General features: G+C 40.1%; 1 protein-coding gene across 7 annotated transcripts in view; it reads left to right on the top strand.

Annotated features, from left to right (window-relative positions):
• RALGPS2 (Ral GEF with PH domain and SH3 binding motif 2) overlaps positions 1-21,663 on the top strand; it is a 144,484-nt gene that overhangs the window by 40,786 nt on the left and 82,035 nt on the right. For 6 of the 7 annotated variants that reach the window (XM_083845889.1, XM_083845892.1, XM_083845886.1 and 3 more), the window contains 3 exons: positions 6,673-6,804; positions 10,036-10,143; positions 20,086-20,136. In XM_083845889.1, the coding sequence (XP_083702015.1) occupies positions 6,748-6,804; positions 10,036-10,143; positions 20,086-20,136 (216 nt within the window). In that variant the 5' untranslated portion in view covers positions 6,673-6,747. Of the gene's footprint in view, positions 1-486; positions 700-6,672; positions 6,805-10,035; positions 10,144-20,085; positions 20,137-21,663 lie in introns of those variants that run through there. The other variant, XM_083845891.1, reaches the window with a different exon arrangement.

Here is a 21,663-nt window from a genome sequence, read left to right as displayed (position 1 = left end):
GGTCATGCGTTTCTCTTGAAGTCAAGGGAGTTAAAAGCTTGGTGGGTCACTCAGACCGCCTTGGATTTTTCCCCTCTGCAGTATCTCTAATGTCTTGTTACTGCCATTCGGTCTCGTGCCGCTTCCAGAATCTTTCCTGTTGTGGAGCAGACAACATACAGCAAATAAGTGGGGTTTCTTCACTGTTAGGTAATATGTTCCCGTGCCAACACGGCCCTTACGTATGCAGGCCTTCTAGGCATACTGAGGTGCATGTGCACCAAACTGCAGGGAAGAACAGCATGCTCAGCCCTCGCCCCGATGGCAGGTGGTGCGAGTTCTGGTATACCATGGTGACCGTCATGCCTGTGTGCCAGCGTACTTTGTCTTCCTTACGCAACCCTCCCCGGTGCCTGCGTGCCCCTAGGCTGACTTGAACCACTTCCAAGCAGAGCGAACTTGGGTGCGCAGCAGCTTGTGTGCAGCTGGGGTCACGCAGCACCACCGTACAGCACAGCATCGGGAACTTGTAGCTGCCGGCTTGGTACGGACGCGCAAGAGGTGCACTGGGCATGCAAGGCGTTCATGCTGCGGGTTGGGGCAGCTGGATTCTCTGCATCGCTTTCTGGTCCTGTGCAACCCCAGTGAGTGACAGCTTCTGTACGGTGATCTGGTGGGAACTGTGATCTGTGTTCCTCTCAACAAAGGAAAGACTAAAAGGTATTTCACAAATGCGTACTTCATAAAGATCAAGGCAAAAGTATTGGCATTAAAATAGCAGTATCTTAACTGTCACATATTTTTACTGCTGGATTTCTGTTGGTTGGGCTGTTTGTGACCTAGCAAAGAGTTTTATTTCTAATTGCTGCACGGGAGTTGGGGGAGCACTCAGGAACTCAACACCTAAAACCACAAGCACGTCTAGGTGTTCATGTAAGGTGGAAATTTGTGTGCAGAAGATGTAATTGCTTGTACCTACGTATGGTAAAAAGTTAACTAATTGGTGCTCTCTGTATTTATCAAGTTCTAATCAGAAGAGTGGTGAGGCATCCAAGGTGCAGAAGTGGTTCCACAAAGTAATTCCAGACAGAAGGATGTGACTTGGCACACAGGAGATGAACGCTTCTGTCTTGTTCTCAGTGGTTAAAATTACTGTTAATTTACAAAGTGCCAAGCAATGCTGGAAATAAAAACCAATACAATTCTTGCTAAGAATCTGAAGGCTCAGATCCAGAATTAGAATTCAGTCAGTGGCTGCAAGGTTTCATTGAAGCATCTTGAGGGCATGGTATGGAATAGCTAAATCTAGTTAGGCTGTGATATGTGTATGGGAAATAGAAAACTGCAAAGCCCAATATGCTTCTGGTCCTTGTTTTCTGTTCCTAGCTTTTTTTTTTCCTGTAGTTTTTATCAAAATACCAGTGAGTTTCCATAAGCTCAGGAGCTTGATTGCATCTTGAACAGGTCTTTCAGTCTTACAGTTCTCTGGTACCAAGTCCTTGGTAGTGGCTTTGCACTCTTAGTTGATCGTAATCCATGCAGGCACTTCTTTATTGCATTGGGATTAGTGAACAAAAGAAATGACATTTTGTACAGACATTATGAATAATAGCAAAGAGGAAGTTGGTCATCATAACTCTCGAGCTGTTCACTAAATCACACTGGCTATGCTTCCTCAAAGCTCTTCACGGTTCTGGATGTTGACCTTAGCAGGCATTTTTAATGTAATTTTAGGGTCATATTTTAAAATGCCGTTTACACAGTGTGTTTAGCAAAGCATACTATGCAAAGTACTGTTAGAATTTGACCAATGCTGAGACAAGAATATCCCTGGATTCTGCACTGGAAAGGATTTGAGCTCAGGTGTCCTATTGGGCATCTTCCTGTAATGGAATGGTCCCCAAATACTGCCTTGGGTGAAGGAAAACTGAAAGCTCTGCCTGCTTAGTCTGGACATTTTTGTTCTTTGCATATGACAAATCTTTTTTCAGTATTTTTGGATTGCTTTTTACTATATGGCATACATGGCATGAAGAGGTAGGAAGGTCCTGCCTAGGGCATCCAACAGCCCAGCTTTCAAACTGGCTTAAATGCACGTCTCATATTTCATGCTGCCTATAAAACTTTCAGTTCCACGTTAATGAATGCCTTTGTGTTCAGAAAGGCATTTAAACTGAAGAGGAGAAAAACTGAAAGTTCAATTTAATGTAATTCAGTTTTTCTAATCGGATATACTGGGCACACTCTGACAACAGTGACACCCACTGCTGCAGCGTGGCAGCAGTTGTTTGTTTCACACTGGTGTCGATCACTTTCTGCTAGTGCTGTTCATTGCTTATTGTGGTGATGAGCAGAAGGGTGCATACCAACCAAAACACTTGATTATTCCACTGCTAGGATTTTTATTTGCCTTGAATGAGATACCAACCAAAACTGTTGTCACAGCTCTTTATCGTTATGGAAAGAGCATGGTGCTCTCAGATTCAGTATAGCTTTTCTAAGCACGCTTTGCTGATGTTGTGAGTTCTGGAACTTTGCAGTCGGTAAATGCTGGTTTCTAGCAGCTCAGAGCTAATTCTGCCCCTCTATGTATTCACAGAGTGGGAAGAGGTATTTGTAAATGTATTCAAAGGTAATGTCGTAAGGCAGCAATGGACACAAAATCAAGATTGCACGGACACCTTTTGATGATAGAGCCTAGTTGGCAGATGTTTTATTTTTGTTATCCCCATCTCTTTTTAATGCAGGGGTTTCTAAGTGATTTTCTTATTTAAATTTTTTTTATATACTTACGCACCTCATGGGTTCTAGCACTCCTGCGGGAGTCTCGAAATCTGAGCTTCAACATATTCTTATTACACAAACCACAAGAGGAGTTTCAGTAGCAGGAGACAAGATGGGCCACTGAATCCAGTGCTGGCTGTGACTTGGTGAGTCTGGCCCAGCGCAGGACAGCAGGAGGAAGGCAAGCTGGCTGCTGGAGCTGAGTGCTCTGTCTGGGCATGAGGTATGTTTTCTGTTCCTGCATCCCCTGCAGGTGAAGGAGCTTGAGGTGGAGAGGGAAACATAATCCACTGTCCGACCTAGCTTGGGGTAGCTGGGGCAACTGTGAAGAGGGAAAAGAAATCTTACTGAAGTGCATATGGTTGCTCTCTGCATGCCTCCCTGGTGGCACTTGTCGTTATGGTGTTTGACTTCAGCCATGCTTGATTAGGAGAGACAGTTCCTACAGACTTCAACGTAAGCAGTAACTGCATAGAAAAGCAGAACAGATCAGTGTGCACCGCCGCTGTATCCTCTGGCTGTCCACTGGAAAGGCTCCCTCCTCATTTCCATGCTTCCCTGTTGTGTTTGCCCTGCTGGTAGGTGGATGCAGGCGGTGCTGTGCTAAGTGCTTGTCCATCTGGTGCTCAGGGTCGGTGGGCAGGCACAAACAAAACTCTTAACAGCTTAGGATACCGACAGGAAGCGGGAGGTGTCGCCTGAGAATGCTGCATTAGGAAATGGGGGGGGAGAAAGGCTGTGAGGGCCGGTCTGAGCTTGTGAGTTGTGTGAGATTGATCATCGGGAAACTGGGCTTCAGCCCTGCTGCTGCTGAAGGAATTAGTTCTCTTCCTTGTCTCAAGCTGCTCTGCCAACCCTTCTATAGCTTCTTCTGTAGCCTTCTATAATATGCAGTTTCTTTAAAAATACCAGTTATGCTGTGTCATAACAAAAGCAGATAGCATGCTCTAACTCCATTCACAAACAAACAAAATTTGTTTTGTTCTGGCTGAGGGAGCTGGAGTTATTCAGCCTGGAGAAGGGAAGCTCCAGGGAGACCTCCCAGCGGCCTGGAGGGGGCTGCAGGGAACCTGGGGAGGGACTCTGTCAGGGAACCTAGAGATAAGACTAGGGAGAATGGCTTTAAACTATAAGTGGGTAGGTTTAGATTAGATGTAAGGAGGAAATTCTTCACTGTGAGGGTGATGAGGCCCTGGCCCAGGCTGCCCAGAGGAGCTGTGGCTACCCCATCCCTGGCGGTGCCCAAGGCCAGGCTGGATGGGGCTGGGGGCAGCCTGGGCTGGTGGGAGGTGTCCCTGCCTGTGGCAGGAGAGGTGGAACTGGGTGGGCTTGAAGGTCCCTTCCAACCCAGGCCATTCCGCGGTTCTGTGATTCCATGAAAAGTTCGATTTCACTTTTCTTTGGTTAGAAACACTTCTCCCCAGTTCTTTTTTACCCCCAGGGAAAGGGAACAGAGGATGTATCCGTGAGACAAGGGTGTAGCCCTTTGCTTAAGATTGGGTTTGTATGTGTTGTGGTTTAACCCGGCTGGCAGCTAAACACCACACAGCCGTTCGCTCACCCTCCCCCCTCCCTCTCTGGGATGGGGGGAGAGAAACGGGAAAGTGAAGCCTGTGAGTTGAGATAAAGACGGTTTATTAAGACAGGAAAATAATAATAACAATAATAATAATAATAGTGATAATGGTAATAGTATTAACAATAATAATGTGTAAGTAAACAAGTGATGCACAATGCAATTGCTCACCACCCGCTGACCGATGCCCAGCCTATTCCCGAGCAGCCGGCCCCCCCACCCCGGCCAGCCACCCCTATATATTGTTTAGCATGACGTCAGATGGTATGGAATACCCCTTTGGCCAGTTTGGGTCAGCTGTCCTGGGTCTGTCCCCTCCCAGCTCCTGCTGCACCCCCAGCCTGCTCGCTGGCAGGACAGAGCAAGAAGCCGAAAAGTCCTTGGCCTGGTGTAAACACTGCTCTGCAACAATTAAAACATCAGCATGTTATCAGCGCTCTTCTCATCCTAATCCAAAACATAGCAGCCTACCAGCTACTATGAGCTACTTAACTCTGTCCTAACTGGAACCAGGACAGTATGATATATTTATAGGCTGTGTAGTATGATGATATTGTGCAAACTGTCAATTTTCCTTATAATGAGTGATTAAAAACATGAGTTGAAGGTTAGTTTTTCAGTAGAGAATAAGATTAAGTTGGGACAACAGTACTGTTTTGGACATGTGGAGAGCCTGAAAGTGATTTTGGAGAACTCATATCTCTGTCCTCTGCTGTCACTGGATAAAAGAAAATTATGACATGTTTTAGAAACCATTTCTTTGCTTTTCTGTTCAGTAATGAAAAGGGTGTGGGAAAGAAGCACGGGGGAGCTAGAACTATGCCATGTGAGATGGCCTGACGGGTAAGTCAGATAGGAAAGGAAAACGGTGACTAAAACAGTTTGCAAGCCAAAGAGGAGTTTTTTTTCCCCTTTCTTATGGACTGCACTTAGAATTTAGCTGGTATTTTTAATGGAGGTAACATAATCTTAATTACAGCGTATGGGCTGGGAGTATAACGTTAGAGCGGCGTGTAGTGTTTTGTGTTGTGAATGAGATCAGCCCCATCCAAATTTCTTAAACAAAACCCAAGACCCTAGCGTGTGTGTGTGGCTGTTCTGAGCTGTGGAAGTGTAGCACAGTGTAGGTCAGACAAGGACTACCGCTATCCAAAAATACCTAGCAGCTGTAGTGGTTGGCTGGAATTCGCGATTGGTTCTCTGTTTCAGTTGACCTCCTTTGTGTATTGCATTCTTACAATGACATTTTAAAGTTACTGCTTTTATTTTATTATTTAAATATTGCAGCTTCTTGCCTTCCAGGCTTGTTTGTCTGATATAGCTGTTTTGTCGCACTTGGAGACAGAGGTTTTCAGATGATTTTATTTGTTTCGTGATGTAGCGGTCTTAAATATGTGATGCAGTAATACTTTTTTTTGTCATACCATATTGCTTAGCTACCCGTCACTTAACTTTGCCGTTTATTTGCAGCCTGTGTAATAGTTCTGGAGTCAAACTACAAACCCAAAGTGAATTTCATAAATAAATTCAGGAGCAGTCACTCAATATGAACATACACGTATGAAAACTGATGTGTAATCTTTCGCACACTAGAGGGCACTAGCATCTCATGAAATTTAAGCCCAAGCCAATTTTTGTTCTGTCTGTTACACTTATATATTGTGTAGTCTTACTCTTTTTGTGTTGTGTATGCCACAGACTTGCATTTCTTCACGGCCTTTTCTCTGGAGAAATGAAAACTAAAAGTATCCTTGCAAGGATGCATCAGAAGTTAGTGTGTGGGATTTTCCTGTGTGCATGCACGTTTTTTTTTTCCCAATCGATAGTTTGGGTAGCTTGTGGACAAAAAGGTAAATTCCATTTGTATTCTTAAATTATGATATTATTATTGTGATAATTTTTGGTTAAAGCTGATGAATAGGTGTTTAAGATAAGGAATCATTGGATAACTTCTTAGAGAAGCAGAATAGTAGAGTTAACATCTGTAGTATACTTTTATAAAGCTTGTTATCAAAGGAAAAGAATCATACATGAACTGTGCTGCAGGCCAAGCTTTGTTGGGGTTAATGCATACGTTTACATGTTGATACCTCGTACATAGAGTATAGCAAAGAATATGAAGGCCTATCCTAGCAGTGAGAATCTGATTGCCATGGAACCTTCAGTTGTTCCTTACACATTAAGCAGGTAATTGTGGAATATGCATCTGAGGCTACAGCACATTGAGGTCCAAACATTTTGGGAGTTCATTCTCTTTATTTTTTTTCCCAATGTTGAATCTTGTTTAAAACACTTGAACAAACTGTCTTCTGATCGACTTCTTGTTCTTGTAGGAATGATCATTCAGTTGCCTTGGAGATGATCCTTCTGCTGTAAATGTAGGGACGAGGACTAATGGTGTGGGCAGTATGGATCTAATGAACGGGCAGTCAAGCAGTATTAATATTGCAGCTACTGCTTCAGAGGTAAGGATTGTAAAACTCAATAGGTACTGAAAATCATAAATACTCAGTTCTTTAAATGCACCAAAAAGTAATCTTTTCTTTTAACAGGTCTGGCACAGGAAATTCATGTTTAAATGGATGTATTGGTTTTATGTGCCCCAGTTTAGATGTGAATAGAGTTCTGACCTTTGTATACCAACAGAAAGCATGAACTAGCATTTACAGCCTTGCCATAGCCAGTAACTGCCTTTTTTGTGCTCTCTTCCATCACATCTAGACAAGGAAGCTTTTCTTTTCAAGTTTTAACAATAATAGATGCTCTTAATGCACTAAGCTGGGCTGGCAAGGCCTGTGGGAAATGTTCTTGCCTTTGACAGGTAGTGTGTGTGTGTTGGGGCAGTCTGACAGTGATTTTTCGTATTTTGAAGTTAATGTAATTTTCCATTTGCTACCTACTTATTGAGTGAGTGGGGGGGTGGTAAGTATCAGAGGGTTTTGAGGTTTTTTTTGCCAGTGAGGATCTGTTTGAGAGTCTTAGCACTGATAGAGGGCTTGCAAGATCTGCTTTTTCAAAACTCTTGCAAATCACTCCCTCCTTATTGTTATTGTAAGTATTGTTTTTTAATGCCTTGTATTATTGGAATGAAGGGAACTTAAAATCAGCCCTCAGTGTATTATGAGTAATATTTCCAGATGCACTGTTTCTCTTTAGGGTGGCATGCCTTGGCTTCTACAGATGTACAATAAAAGAACCAAAGCTTTCTGCTTTGAAAGACAGTTACTTTATTGCTGATGAATATTTTTAGTGTTTTTGTCAAATTGCAAATGTGTTTTTACCATAGTAGACTTCATTCTTTTTCCCCTTTTTTTATTTAAAAGACAACGTTCATGAACACTGCAAATGAGAGTGATACAAGCCACAAAGTCCTGAAAAAGGTTGCTTCCTTGAAAGAATATTTGAACCTTAAAGATGTTCATTTCATATGTGTTTTACAGATCTGTTTTAATAGTAGGGCTGCATGTGTGCTATGCACTTGCACATGCGTATGGGAGTGGAAAGTAGTCCAAACAAGGTGAAAGGAAAAGTGTTGTGTGATCGAAAAGAATCAAATAATCTCCACCAATTTCTCAAGTATTGTAATTCCCTTATTATGAATTGTTGAATGGCCACTGGTTGGCATGTAACTGAAAAGATTTCGTAGAGGAAAGCTCTCATTTTACTCAACAGGATAGTCTTGACTGTTTACATGTTGTCTGATAAAAAATTAAGTAAAATACATTTAAAATGTTGGGATTAGGAGTGTAATAAAGTTTGGCAATGTTACATAAATCTGCTTTCATCAGGTGTGGGTTTTTTTTTTTTTTTTACTAACTGGGAAATGTTTCTGAAAATGTAGTACAATGGTTACTGAAAACACGCATCTGATATGGAGTTTTCGGTGATGTTTCCAAAGCCAGGTTTTTCAGAGAGATGGTACTGTCAAAAGAAGCTCACTAAAACCGGACATTAAATGATCATGAATATTCTTTATCTGTTTTTGCAACAAAAATGCTTAAATATGGGCAAGAGTTAAATTTCAGCTGGCTGAACTCTCAAGGAGTTCAAATGCTCTTGTAGTGATTGGGAAGCCAAAGTCAAAATAAATAGTATAGCCATAAAATACTGTGAGGTTTTCAGGAGAAGACATTAGAACAGGAGAACTATTTGCCAGCATTGGTGACAGTGTGCTATCTATCTCCCTTCCTGTCTTGGCATCAGCAGACATGATGCAGGATGTTACTGGAAGCACAGTGAAAATGGCTTCCACGAGAAGTGGTCTTGTGAAAACGCTTGTTCATATGCATGTTGTGCATATGACCCATACCCGTGATCTTAAGTTTAGAACATTAGCAGTAAAATTAGAGGGACTGTCAGAAAGTACCTTCATTATGTGGGTCGAAGTCTAATCTTTTCAGCTTTCTAGGAGGTACACCCCTGTTGATACCTCCTAGCAGGCATCAGAGCAGTTAAAGATGTATCGGTGTCCAACATCAGACTGGTTTGTGTTCAGTGTGGTTTGCCACAATGGAGCTGGAGCTCCCAACAAGGGCATGAGCGCTCTGTGCATCAGTGCTCGATTTCTCTCTCTCAAAAGTCTCCAAAACAAAGTATTAGCAAATCTGATGGGGGAGCTCCGTTAGCACTTAGGTCCAGGCTATGCTGTTGCTGAAGTTTGTAGATGTTATGCTGTAGGTAAGGCAAGCATGCTGGTCACTGAAGAAGCGTTAAAAGCTCATACAGTTACTGACTGTACTACTTGTGGTCCCTCGTGATGCTTTTTGTTCATGTCTCATCTCATTTCTTCCTCTTAGTCAAGAGTTTGTTTTATACCAGGTTTCTGAAAGTGAGAAAAAATAAGCAAAAAAAAAAAAAAGCTTAGCCTTTCAGGTCTTCACAGGAGCGTGTGGGGCAGAAAAATTGCATGCTGTGTGCATATTTCTGAGTTAGATACATCTGGGGCTCAAATGTGAGATGTACATCTGCATATGACATCTCAACCTCCATGTGAAAAAAGTGTGATGACTGAACAGAATCTGTATACTAATGGAAGTGATTATTCGTAACGTAGATGTTTTGTTTTCATATTGAACAAAGTACTAATTTTTGAACAATATTTGTATTTTTGCAAGGAAGCAAGTATCTGTATGTTCTAGATACAGATCCCTAGAATAATCTAGGTTGAATCTGGTATCTGCCAAATTTGAGTTACTACCATTTAAAAAAAGCAACTAATTGTTATACTAAGCTTCTTAAATGCAAACGCATGAAGCTCAGTGCAATTTTTATAGGTTTTAATGAGTCTAAGAGAAACAGAAAGAGATGGATGGTAACTATTTCTTTGGTGGTAACTATTCTTTTGGGGCAGACCTTGTATTTTTTTCCTCATTAGTGATTTTTTCCATAGTTTAGATTTTGACTCTTGTTGTTAACTTTTTCTCAACAAAACTGAAATTTAATTACATCTTGAAATACATAAGGGTTGTGTATTGAGGACTGCTTTTGAAGTCCGTTGAAATCAGATTGAGAGTCTTTGGATCAAGTGATCTTTGTTGGGAGACAGTAAGTCCTGTGGCTTTTTTAATTGTTAATTTGCCCAATAGAAAAAAAAAATGTGATGGTTGAAAATGAATTTTGATCTTGGCAGTGTAAAAAGAAAAAGATTACAAAACCAAAATATCATCATTAGTTTTGTTTTTTGTTTTTTTTTTCAGAAGAGTAGCAGTTCTGAATCTTTGAGTGACAAAGGTTCAGCTGAACTAAAGAAGAGCTTTGATGCAGTGGTGTTTGATGTTCTGAAGGTTACACCAGAAGAATATGCCGTAAGTAATTCTTGTTAGTTGGTGTGTAATTTTTTCAATTTTCCCTACCCTTCTCCATTCCTGTATGTTTTGCAACTAATTTCCACCATTCTTGGGTTTCAAAAATGGATCCTGTCCTGTTCTTCATTGTCTATATTCTGGTTAATGTTGTGTAGTCTTTTGGGGCGGTGCTCTCCAGGCATTTTTCACCTTATTGTGTGCAATGTAGACCAAAGATTCCTAAATCTGTACCATACACCTTAATTCTCAGATGTGCATAGTAATTGCAAGGATATACTTGATCTGAACTTGTTTTTTCTTTCTGAAGGTGTTTAATTTAATCCTTTGATGGTTTGTCTATTTATGCTGATTGGTTTAATGAAGATACAGATTTGTTTTTTAATACAGCCATTCCTGCATAATACTTAGCCAGTGTCAGACACTGGCAGATGGTACACGCACGTCCCAGCTGAAGTCGGTGACAATTTCTGATGACATTTAGTGGGGCTAGAAAATTTTCACTCTTGTTATTACAGAATAGTCCTGTATTAAAATAAAAAGTGGCATCATAAAAACTGTTTGTAATCTTTGCCAACAGTAGTAGGGAATTCAACAATTTTTTTAAACTTTCCAGAGAAAAACTCTTGTGACTGGCTTGTATATGGACTGTCTGGGTGGTGTTTTGATTATGTTACAGAAGGCCCACATAACATTCAGTTGAGTGTTGCTGTTTCAACTCTTCTCCTGCAAAACAGCATTGGTGGTAGTTCTATTGGACACCTGTTGGCTGTGAGTTAGTATTGTAGGTTCTCAGGATGAATCTCTTACTCCATCACAGTATGGAAATATTTAAGCTCAATAGTAACAAATCATCACAACTTCGTTGCTTGTAGATGTTCCTACTGGGGATAAACATAGAACATCAAGCCTTCCAGTAATGGTCTCTGGTAGTACGTTGGTTGTAAGACTTTTGTTAAAGGTTATGCATGAACACAAAAAGTCACCTCTCAATCACATCCTTCTTAGCCTTGGATCTTATCAAGGATTCTTAGTGCATTTATTATGATGCTCGCATTCCTCTTCAGGAGGCTGCAAAGCCCAAATCTATACATAGGTGCAGTCATAGACAAAGATGGGTAACTGAATTTCACCTGTTATATACTAAGAAAGTGAATTTATTTCTGGACTGTCCAGCATGCCCCAAACTTTGCTAATTCTTACATCAGCAGAGTGTGTGTTGTTTTTTTTTTAGGGGTGTGATGGTACAGAATAATCACTTGGATACCATCCAGAGCCAAAACCAGTGGGTGATTCTTACCCTACTTGCAGAGGTTAACAAGACAGATGGTCCCTCTATTTGAGTGATTCAAATATGTTACTAGAAAGACTGTTATCAGGCTCTGCCTGACACTGCATTTATAATTCAAGTCAATGTGTTGTCCTGAGGAGGCTATTGATGTGTGGCAGTATATATCACAAAACATCCTCATTAAATTCATTCTGCTTTTTAAACTATTGATAACAATTTCAGTTCATTATTAATGGCTAAATTGATCTCGGTGAGCGCACTGAGAGTTTAAAGCAACTAGATTATGAAGTGGTACCTGCACACGAAGTTCTTCTTGGATAACTAATGGGATTTAGTCCTGACTGAGGCTCCAGGCATGTGGCTCGGGCCTCCCCTTGCTCCGTTGTCAGTGAATCACCTCCTGCATGGGAGGCTGATCTGGGTGTTTGCCAGCCGTTCAGTTTTATCTTACATTTTCTCTGCATAAAGTAAATCCGAATAGTTAGGGAATTTGGGGCTAGGGACTTTAATTCCACTTGAACTCTGGTGTTCAGGCCAGAATAGCAAGTTCCCCTGAAGGGCTCTGCCTCGTTGCCAGAGGTGGCTGCTGTTGAGGAGCCGAGGAGCTCACATAGTCTGTGTGGAGCTGCTGCCACTGCCTTGGACAAAATGAAAAGGTGCTTTGTTTGGCATCTCCTTTCAAAGGCCTCTTGCTCTCTTAAATGATCTCTCCTTTGCAGAAACCTTTAACTTTCATGAGTATTCTAAATATTGCCTGTTATAAATGTTATTCAATTTTAATATTTTTATTAAAATCTGTAATGAAATCCAGCATGTTTACTGTTTTCATATCAGGCCTCAAACTAGGTACAGTTCCACTTACAAATATGAATTTTTTATTTAAACATTTCACATTACGATTATGAACATGTGATTGTAGTTTGGGTTTATGCAACCTGGTGTAGTTTTGCTGTTTTCTCAGTTTCTCCAAAAGAAAACTATATCTTTATTCTCAGCCTTTGAGAGTATTTAATTTCAGGCCTTTTTTGCTGTAAAAGGATCTGAAATATCTTACAGCATTTTAAACAGTTGAGCAAAATTTCTGATAGTCAGTGAACAACCCTTTGGCAAGGTTATAGTTAATTTCTTTTTTATTCATGTTTCTGTATACAGCTATACTTCCTAGTTGATATTGAGTTCCTCAGGCAAGCTTATCTTATTTTTCTTCACTAGCACTTGCTTGTTTGATAGCTGTCTTTTTCTGGTCGTTCTTGTTGAACGTTGTGGAAATAAGTAAATTTGTCAAAAACTTGGGTACCTTGGCAGAAAAACATCTTTGACTCATTACAGTTGTTTGTTTTTTTTATTACCCATTTCCTTATTCTTCATGTTCTTAGTCCTACTGTAATGGAAAAGTGTAAAATCTTCCCCTGGATTTCAGTGCTGATTTGAAGACAACCAGAGTGATGCAGTATGGTCAAGCTCTTCAGGACACCAGCATCAATGACAGTGCAAAACTGTGCTAGTGAGGTTTTCATTGTAACAGTGGGTTTGTACCTCTCAGCTTAGACATGGATACGTTATCAGTTGCTTTTTCAAACTAGAAAAAGCTTCTAGCATAGTGAGAACTTCTGGTAAAACAGATGCAGTGTAGACTACTGACATCAGTGATTTACCAAAGACTGAATTCTGTAACCAGCTGTAGATGAATACTGGTTTCAAAATAATATTTTTTCAAGTGGTGAGCTGAAAATAAGTTATGGATTAAGTACTTCATGTGTAAGAGACAAGATAATGTGAAAAAGCCAGTAAAACGGCAGGAGAAGTAAGTTGCTGAACAAGAGTTAGACAGCTGTCTAGTTAATTGCTAGACTGTTTTGTCTCGTAGGAAAAAAAATTTCAGTGCGCAGATGCCATAAAGGTGAGAGTTAACTGATACAGTCTACGTCAGCATTGGGAAGTCCCATCTTGTATCTGTTGTGTTGTGTTTTGATGAAAGCAGGTAACTGTGTACAGATTGTTACAGTTATGCTGAGGACAGAAGAGCAAAAATCTGAATGGTATTTAGTTTAAAAGATACTGGAAACGGGATTCCTACTGGTGGTTTTAGTGCCACGGTGAGACACAAAGATGCCTTCTCAGCTCTCGGTGTGTTAGGGTTGTTACTTGAAAACTTAATCTGTTCAGTCAGTTGGTGGGTGAGTAAGAGACAAGAGGGACTGGAAAAGCTATTGCTTGCTTACCAAGTCAAAGTAGTCTAACTGTAAATACTGGTGGTTTTATTTTCACATTCTTGCCTTTGGCAGTCACCCACCAGGAGCATTATGCTGAACGTGCAGTTGGTGTGCCATTTTGTGATGGCCTGTTGTTTAGACTCTGAGCAACTTTCACATGTACTCCAACGCTTCCAGGGTTCTTTCTTGAACAGTTACAGCAGTGATTATTGTAATAAACGTGTAATATTGCACTTACACTGTTGTGAGCAACCACGTGTTAGAAGTTCTTTGTAAAGTTGAAGGGCCATGCTGCAGCTGAAACAGGTGAGATCTTCAGGCCTAGCTGCTGCTGTTGGAAACGAATGGATAGTCTGCTATACGTACACAGAAAAAGCAAAGCTCCTGGGAAGATGTATTGAATGCCTGCATGCTTCGTAAGCCTTGGGAAAAAGAATGCTATTCAGTGAGTATAAAGCGGGATATGTTTGTTTTCTGTGAGGGATTCTACAGACAGCTTTCTAGCTGTAACTAATAGGAGTCTGTCTCTAAATACCTGCTTTTAGGCTGATCACTGCTCTCTTCTTTATTAAACAGCTGAAAGCCACAAAGCGACTTGGTGCCAGCATTACCCACTGGTGCCTGGCCCTGCAGATGCAGCCATTCAGCGTGTTTACAGGGTAGGCAGAGCCACAGTGAATGCTGGCCATTTTTTTTGACGGGAGATCTGTGGTTTTGAGCGTCCAGGGCACAATTTGTGGGGGAGGGATATGGTAATGGGGCAGTGGCAGCAGAAAGCAGGGCTGGTGAGACTGAAAGAAAAAAGAAAAATGCTTTGGGAACTTGAGCTCCAAATTAAGATGCTGGCGAACCTCAGGTTGAAGAAATATTTATTTTTTTGCTTTACGGTAAATTCTTACTCCTTAGACTGCTACTGTTTAATTATTTGACTGTTTATTACTTTTTGACTAGCATTTCCATTTTATACTTCAGCTTAGCCACGGCGGTGTAAATATTTGAGGTAGAATTAAGGGAAGCGCAGCTGTATAAATCCATTGCTTTTTTTTCCCCCACCTAGTTATCTAAGGAGGATTCTTTATTCTTCTCCATAGTCTCTGAAAGCGTTACAAAGTAAGTTTGGTTAAGATGTATGTGTATTTCTCCTTCTGATTCCAGCTGAGCTTTGTCAAATGGATGTTGGAAGAAATATTGCTTATTTTGGAAACAATAAAGTCATCTTAAAATTGTGTAGATGGAATGGATTTTTTTCTCAGAGACATTCTTGTGACAGTTATTGAGACACCTATATCTGGAGAAAGAGCATGAGTGTGTGTTTTGTAAATGAATTGTGTAATGCAAGTGCAGAAACAGGTCTCAAGGTGTGTGGGGTCCAACAACTCCTTTTTTGCCACTTCCAACAGAACAAAAATAACTTTAAACTGGCCCAAGGTTCCCCATAGGAGACCTTCCTCTGTCCAACAGGTCCAGCATCTCCTCCACGAGTTCCTGCGCAGCTCCTGGGGCTGGCTGTCAGTGATCCGGCAAGTCTGTCTGCTGCGTCTGCAAGCGGCTTGATAAAGTGATGTACTGGGCCTAGGAGCATTTGCTTTAATAATAATAAAATAAAATCTGCTTGTATGTGTTCCTGTTAGCTTTATTTTACAGAAGAATATTAATAAATAAGTATTTTCCCAAGGAGAGGAAGAAGCAGCGATTTCAGTGTGTGGGAGAACTATTAGTGACAGAAGTTCTGGAGTGGACTTTGTGAGAAAACAAGTAGGGTTTCAGCCCAGGAACTCCAATCCCCCAGCGTTCATCTTGGGCAGTAGAATTATTTTACTACAGATGCAGTGCTTAACAGAGGCTTAGCTATTTTTTCAGTGAGGGAAAAGTATTCTGGCAGCCCAGAGAGACAGTGCTAAGCCAAGTTGGAAGGCTTAAATATATTTCCTTCTAAAAATTCAGATTAAGGAGCAATTTATGAAGTGCTGCCTGAACCAACATGGCTTCAAGGAAAATCAGATTATGGCAATGTTCTTCAATAACCGAAATACAGACTTTTTTTTTTCATCTCAGACAGAAACTTAGTTTTTCTTCTCACAATGAGGGTTTCTGTCAAGGAGCTATGGGATGTGCAGTGTCCTTGTGGGGCAGGTACATGACTGGAGAACTTGTAGTACAGTAAGCAGCCTGGTAAAGGAGCTGATGCTTGCAAAGTCTAGGAACTAGAAAAGGGGGATTATAGTCTGGGTCAAATGGGAGCTTTTGTACGGAAGCATGGAGAGGAGCTTGATGCAGTGGTGTTAACTGCAACTAGAAGTTCCTAAGTTACGTGGGTTTTGGAAGGAAGGTAGTCGCACATGTTCACAGAAAACCAAGAAGGAATTTTGAGGAATACTTTAAAATTTCATTTCATTGATGTCCATATTTGTCAAAGCAGCAGTGGTTCTTATTCATCTGGATGCAAAGTTTATAGTGTCATATAGTTATAACTTAGAAGAGGGGTAAATCTCTCTATATGGACCTGAAGCTATGTGGTCATTATTTTAGTATATTGAAGTACTTAGTTGTTAACAAGTCCAATATCTCAACACCCAGGAGAGCTAAAATATTTTTAAATTCTGTTGTTGAAGGGTGTCCCCAGGCAAGGTCTTAGCAGTGCATACAAAAACTCCTATGGCTGTGCTAGGGAGGCTGGGGGGACATTATCTTCCCTCTAACAAGCCTATATCAGAATTGCAAGATTCACCGTTTCTTAAAGATGGTTTTCCCTTGTAGGGTTCCTCAAGTGGTTGAGGATCTGGAAGGACAATAATTGTACACTTAAACAGAAACCCCTCTTCTAATCATATTCTAGAATTGTTATCAAGATCTACAGCCAATTTGAGAAAAAAAAAAATATGTTCAGCTCTTTCATTGCCTGAGCAACGAAGAACTACTTTAATATAGATGAAGTCGATAGCCATATCACTTCTGAAAGGGCAGAAAATACTAAGCTGCTGCTTCTTTGTCTAATCAAAATGCTCCTTTAAATCAAGGTCTTGAATTGTGCATGTGACTTTTTAATGCATGCAGCTGAGAGCTCAAACAAAAAAAGAAACCACAAACCAGAGGGGTTATTGTTGGCTTGTTTCATGCAACAAATCGGTGTGAACACTTGAAATTTTTAGTTTGAATATTAAACCATTGAACCACATTCAGGAGAGGGAGATATCCAGGAACTTGTATTGGCTGGATTAGGGAACTGAAATGAGAAAAGTCAGTGCATTGTATCGCTTCGCTACAGAAACCAAGTTAGTGGCTTTGTTTATGGGTTTAAATTCCCCATGATTTGGCCATGGTATAATTTTTTTATAAAGAGAGTTGAGCAATGGTATCCAACAAATATCACACATTTATTTTCTAGGCTTTGTCATTTCAAGTGGGCTGATTAGAATGACAGCCTTTCAATTTGCTTTCTTTTTGGCTTAGCAATGAGTAAGCACCTTTAAAAGGGTAAAAATTTAGAGAAATGTTAGACTTCTGAATATGAATGAGTAGATGTTTATTAAAAAAAACAAAACACTTGCTTTGTCAGAGGTTTAAAAAACTCGTGAGTACACTGCTATATTTATGAACTCAAATGGTTTTGTATCCATCAGCTTAGGTGTTCAGCTAACAATTGTTTGCTGCTTTGGAGTTGTGAACAATTAAAGTGCTTGAAATCCTTAAGACACTGCAGGCTTTCTAAGGAAAGAACCTCTATACGGGATATATCTTGAACAAGTGGGAAAGTAAATGCTAGTGTTACTACAGATGGATGTTGCCTTTAGTGAAGGCAATAAAATGTGTAAACCAAATGAGCAAAAAACTCACCCACCCATTCAAAAAAAACAACAAAACACACACACACACACACACACACACACACAAAACATAAGTAGGTAAAACATAAGTAGGTGATGCAAGAAGAAAGAAGTTTGGTTTTTTAAACAACAACAACAAAAAAGACCCCCCCCCCCCCCCCCCCCGAAGAAAAAAGACCCCAACTCTCGCTGCATCTTTGTTCTCAGACTTGTCTTCTGTATGTTGTGATACTGGTAACAGTCATTTCAAATCTTTTAGTAATGAGCATTAATCTTGAAGTTTGGCCTGTGTAGTTTTATTCATTTTATTTATGCGTGGTGTTAATATACCGTTCTCTATTTAAAGTGCGTGCATGTCTTCTGATGTCAGAGTTGTGGTGCAAAATTAAAATCAGTCTTTTTCATAAATTGCTGATGTTGATCTTCAAGTAATAATTTGTTTAGGAATAAGCATGAAGCAAATAACATTCTGACTTAGCTAAGGCAGTTCAGATTGGTCAAGAACACAATTTTTTCATGGGAAGAAATAAAACATTGGGTTTCAACCATACTCTCTTTTGCTTTTGTGTGAACAATGACTATTAAATTGCCAAGATGCAGCTCTTTGCTTACCCAAGTACAGTGTAACGTATTCCAGAACGACATCTGTAACATGAAGTAGTTTCTAATGCTCTTCTGTGGGTAATGGAAGGCTCTGTCTGTGCCCTTCACCTATGGCAGGGATTGTCAAGCGTGTTGTGGCTTTTGGCAGGGTGTTACTTCTCTTCAAGGGCTCTCGTCCTTTACCTGGTAATCTCCTTGGGTTAGGAGAAGGCAGGATTAAAACCCAGCAGTATGGCCTGTGCCTGCATTAAAATGAAAAAGCAAAGCAAAGTTTATTAACCACATTTGGAATAGTTTGCGTTGTCTGAGCACAATTTCACAAACTTGTCCGCTTCCCTTGCCAGGAATGACTTCTTGCTCTCAGGACTTCTTGTGGTATGCTGAAATTGCCCTTCTTGAAAACTTTTTGTCAAGATTTCTACATTTGTGACTCTGATGATCTTTCGTTTAAAACAAACAACTGAATGCTGAATCAGTCTCCAACTTTAGCACAAGAAGCCATTTTTTCCCCTTCACGAGCAGGTCCCTTGTTAATAAGAGAGGGGCCTGAGTTAGGCTGCTTCTAGTTCGGAAGGCGTTCTTCTGGTTTTAGCAAAAGTTTGTTTGTTTTTACTGTAGTTGCTATGGGTGGAAGGGAGTAGAGAGTTTATGTTGAAGGAAAAGAGTATTTTCCTGTTTTTCTGCTCTGGGTTCAGTTAAATTGATCTGATCTAGTCTCACTTGAACACAAGTTTAGAAAAATGTTGTCTAGGTTTAAAACATAGTTTGGAAGAAGCATCAGCTGACTAAAGTGGAATACAGGAAAGAAAGCATATAAAAATGAAACGTGAAGAGCTTGTTACTTCAGTGCTGTACTGCAAAATAACAGAAGATTGTGTCAGGTTTGTTGGTTACAGAAATTGGGACTGATTTGTACAATTTTGTTTGTGTTTGACAGAGTTTAGACCTAAAAAGAGATGTAAATGTCATCAGATCTGCTGCAAAATACAAATTTCTGGCAAAACCCATCTTCTCATCTCATAAGAGCCAGGTGCATCTCTTAACACCTGCTCTCTTTTAACTACAGCACCCTAGTTAAATTTCTTCTGCAAGGCCGTCTCTATTTGAGAAGCCAACTTGTTCTCCAGTAATGCGATTCAATGGAAGTCAGTTTTGGAGAGTCACAGTGGTCTTAGTGTGCACCGAGTATATAAAAGGAAGAACCACAGTTTTCAAGGAAACAGGGAAAATAGCTAAGCAGCTTGCACCTGACAAAACTGAATAAGGTCTCTGGATTCACTGCTAAAAGGGTATTTTGATATCCAACTTGGATAGCACTGGTGTTTGTGGGCTACCTTACATGTTCTTTGAAAGAGGTGATCTCTTCCTGTTGGGTTTATAGGCAGACAGCAATTCTAAACTGCTTAAAATAAGGCTCTGAATATGTTTAAAATTGCAAAACCTAGTTTTTGTCTCTTTTTGAGAGTGCCGCTTTACCCCTTTGAAAGCTAAACAGACAGTGAAAACAAACTTGCCAATTCTAACTCAGTGGAAGTGCGATAGCTGTGTTTAACTGTTGCTGTGCAACTGAAGGATTACTCAGCTTTGCTATTTAGGTGGTTCAAATATGGTCCAAGTATCAACTGCAGATTTTGGGGATGTTTCAATAGAGTTGTGTCATGCCTAGACTGAGAATTCAGAGTCTGAAGAGAAACTGTGCTTGGGTAACTGAAGTTAGGTCCTTATATTCTTGGATAGGTCGTTATACAGCATTTCTAAACTCAAGCTCTGATTTGCATATATAGCTGCTCCTGAGAATAATTTCTCATAATTTATTTTATTAAATGTAAAGTTTGGAGCGCTTTGGTTTTGCAGGATGGCTGTGTGGTGAGAGCCAAAACCTCTTAAACATGCTACTAAATTAAAGTGAAATAACAGCAAAACAATGGAACAAGTACGCTTTTTCTCCGGCAGTGCAGCAACTTAATAGGATGCAAAGTTAATTTTGAACTTAACTTATTATTTCTTATTTCAGGGTCAGATAACACTAATGGATGTCCCTGTATTTAAAGCAATTCAACCAGAGGTGAGTAGTTCACTGGTTTTCTTTTCAAACTTAAATGAAAAAGATTATGCATAAACTCCAGAATTGCGAAGTGTGAGTATGCTCAATAAATATAAACGTTTTTTTGTTTCTATAACTCTTCGGCAGATGGGTTTTATAATACAAAAATATCTGGAACTAGTAGTTTGGGGAATGCTCTATTGGTATTTAACTATGTTCAACCAGTGCTAGAGATGAAGTATCTGCTTTTTAATGTTTGAATGATAAAAATCTTGATTTGACAATTTTGGTCAGAATGTTTTAGGTTCCAGCTCCTCATAGATCCAAGGAAAAACCAAACTAACTAATAAGCTGGGTGGTACACAGTGTGCCCAAATATGTATTTTAATTGTCTGAACTGACATTTTCTGTTACTTTTTCAAAGTATTTAAGAAACTACAATCCTAGCCTCATCACTAAGAAACTGATTGTGTATCTCAGTATATTTTAAGGTCATGATAAGAAGGAGAAAAGAAAAATACTTATTACATGTATTACAACAGAACCAAAAGCAAATAGCAACCCCTCTAAGTACAAACACCACAGTTTGCCCATTACATTGTCATAATGAATGCAGCGGCCTTCCTGTGCTTTTGCCATTTGTTCTGCTTGGAGCACGCATGCACACCTGTCCCAGCTACACAATAAAGAGGTTCAGAGGTGCTGTTTCACTTTCACGGAAGAAGGAAGGGCTTTAATATTTTCTGCAACTTAATGACCTTTGTTCAGTAATAATATACAAAAATGGTAGAAACATTATGTATCAAGGTTAGTGATGCTTTTACAAATAGCTCCATATATCACTTCTATGTTTCAGCTATGCTTTTGGTCCTGAATGTAGTTTAATTTAGCTGGTAATATAGCCATTGTTTTTTTGTTTCCATACCTTGAAATTATGGAGTAGTCATTTGTATGTTTAATGGAGATAATAGCTGTATATGTAGTCTTGATGCTTGGAGATGATGCACATGTACAGCTTATTCATGAGGTTTTTGTCAGGGCATACTTGGCTTTGATTGTGAGTAGGGGAACAGTGGTAAGTTTACAGGTTGCAGCAACATGCACTGCCGTAACGAAATGTACCCTATGACTCAGGAAAAAGTTGATGAATGTGGGAATGGTTGTCAGCAGTCCTTTCAGACTCTCCAAGTGGCCAGCAGTAGATGCTTAGTGAGACAGTATGAGAAACCATGTATTTATCTATACATTGATATATCCTTCTGGCATCAGAAGCTGGAGACTTGGAGCTGCAAGGTGCATCCACATACCATGCTTAATAGCCTGTGATGGGCATTTCTTCCCTGACTTCTGGCTAATTCCCTTTGAACTCAATTATATGTTCAACCTTCACAATTTACTGTTATTTACAGTGTATAATATGAAAATGTTTCCTTCATGTGAGCTGTTCATGCCATTCTGAATACACCTTGTGCTGTTCTGATCAGTAGATAACTTCCTATTCGCCTTTCCTGTGCCAGGCATCTTTTCATTGCATTGCTGTTGTATCTT

This window comes from Anser anser (genome assembly GCF_964211835.1).
Source record: "Anser anser genome assembly, chromosome: 8".
NCBI classification, from domain to species: domain Eukaryota; kingdom Metazoa; phylum Chordata; class Aves; order Anseriformes; family Anatidae; genus Anser; species Anser anser.
The sequence above is the reverse complement of the archived record's forward strand: the minus strand, read 5'-3'. Positions and strand labels throughout refer to the sequence as shown.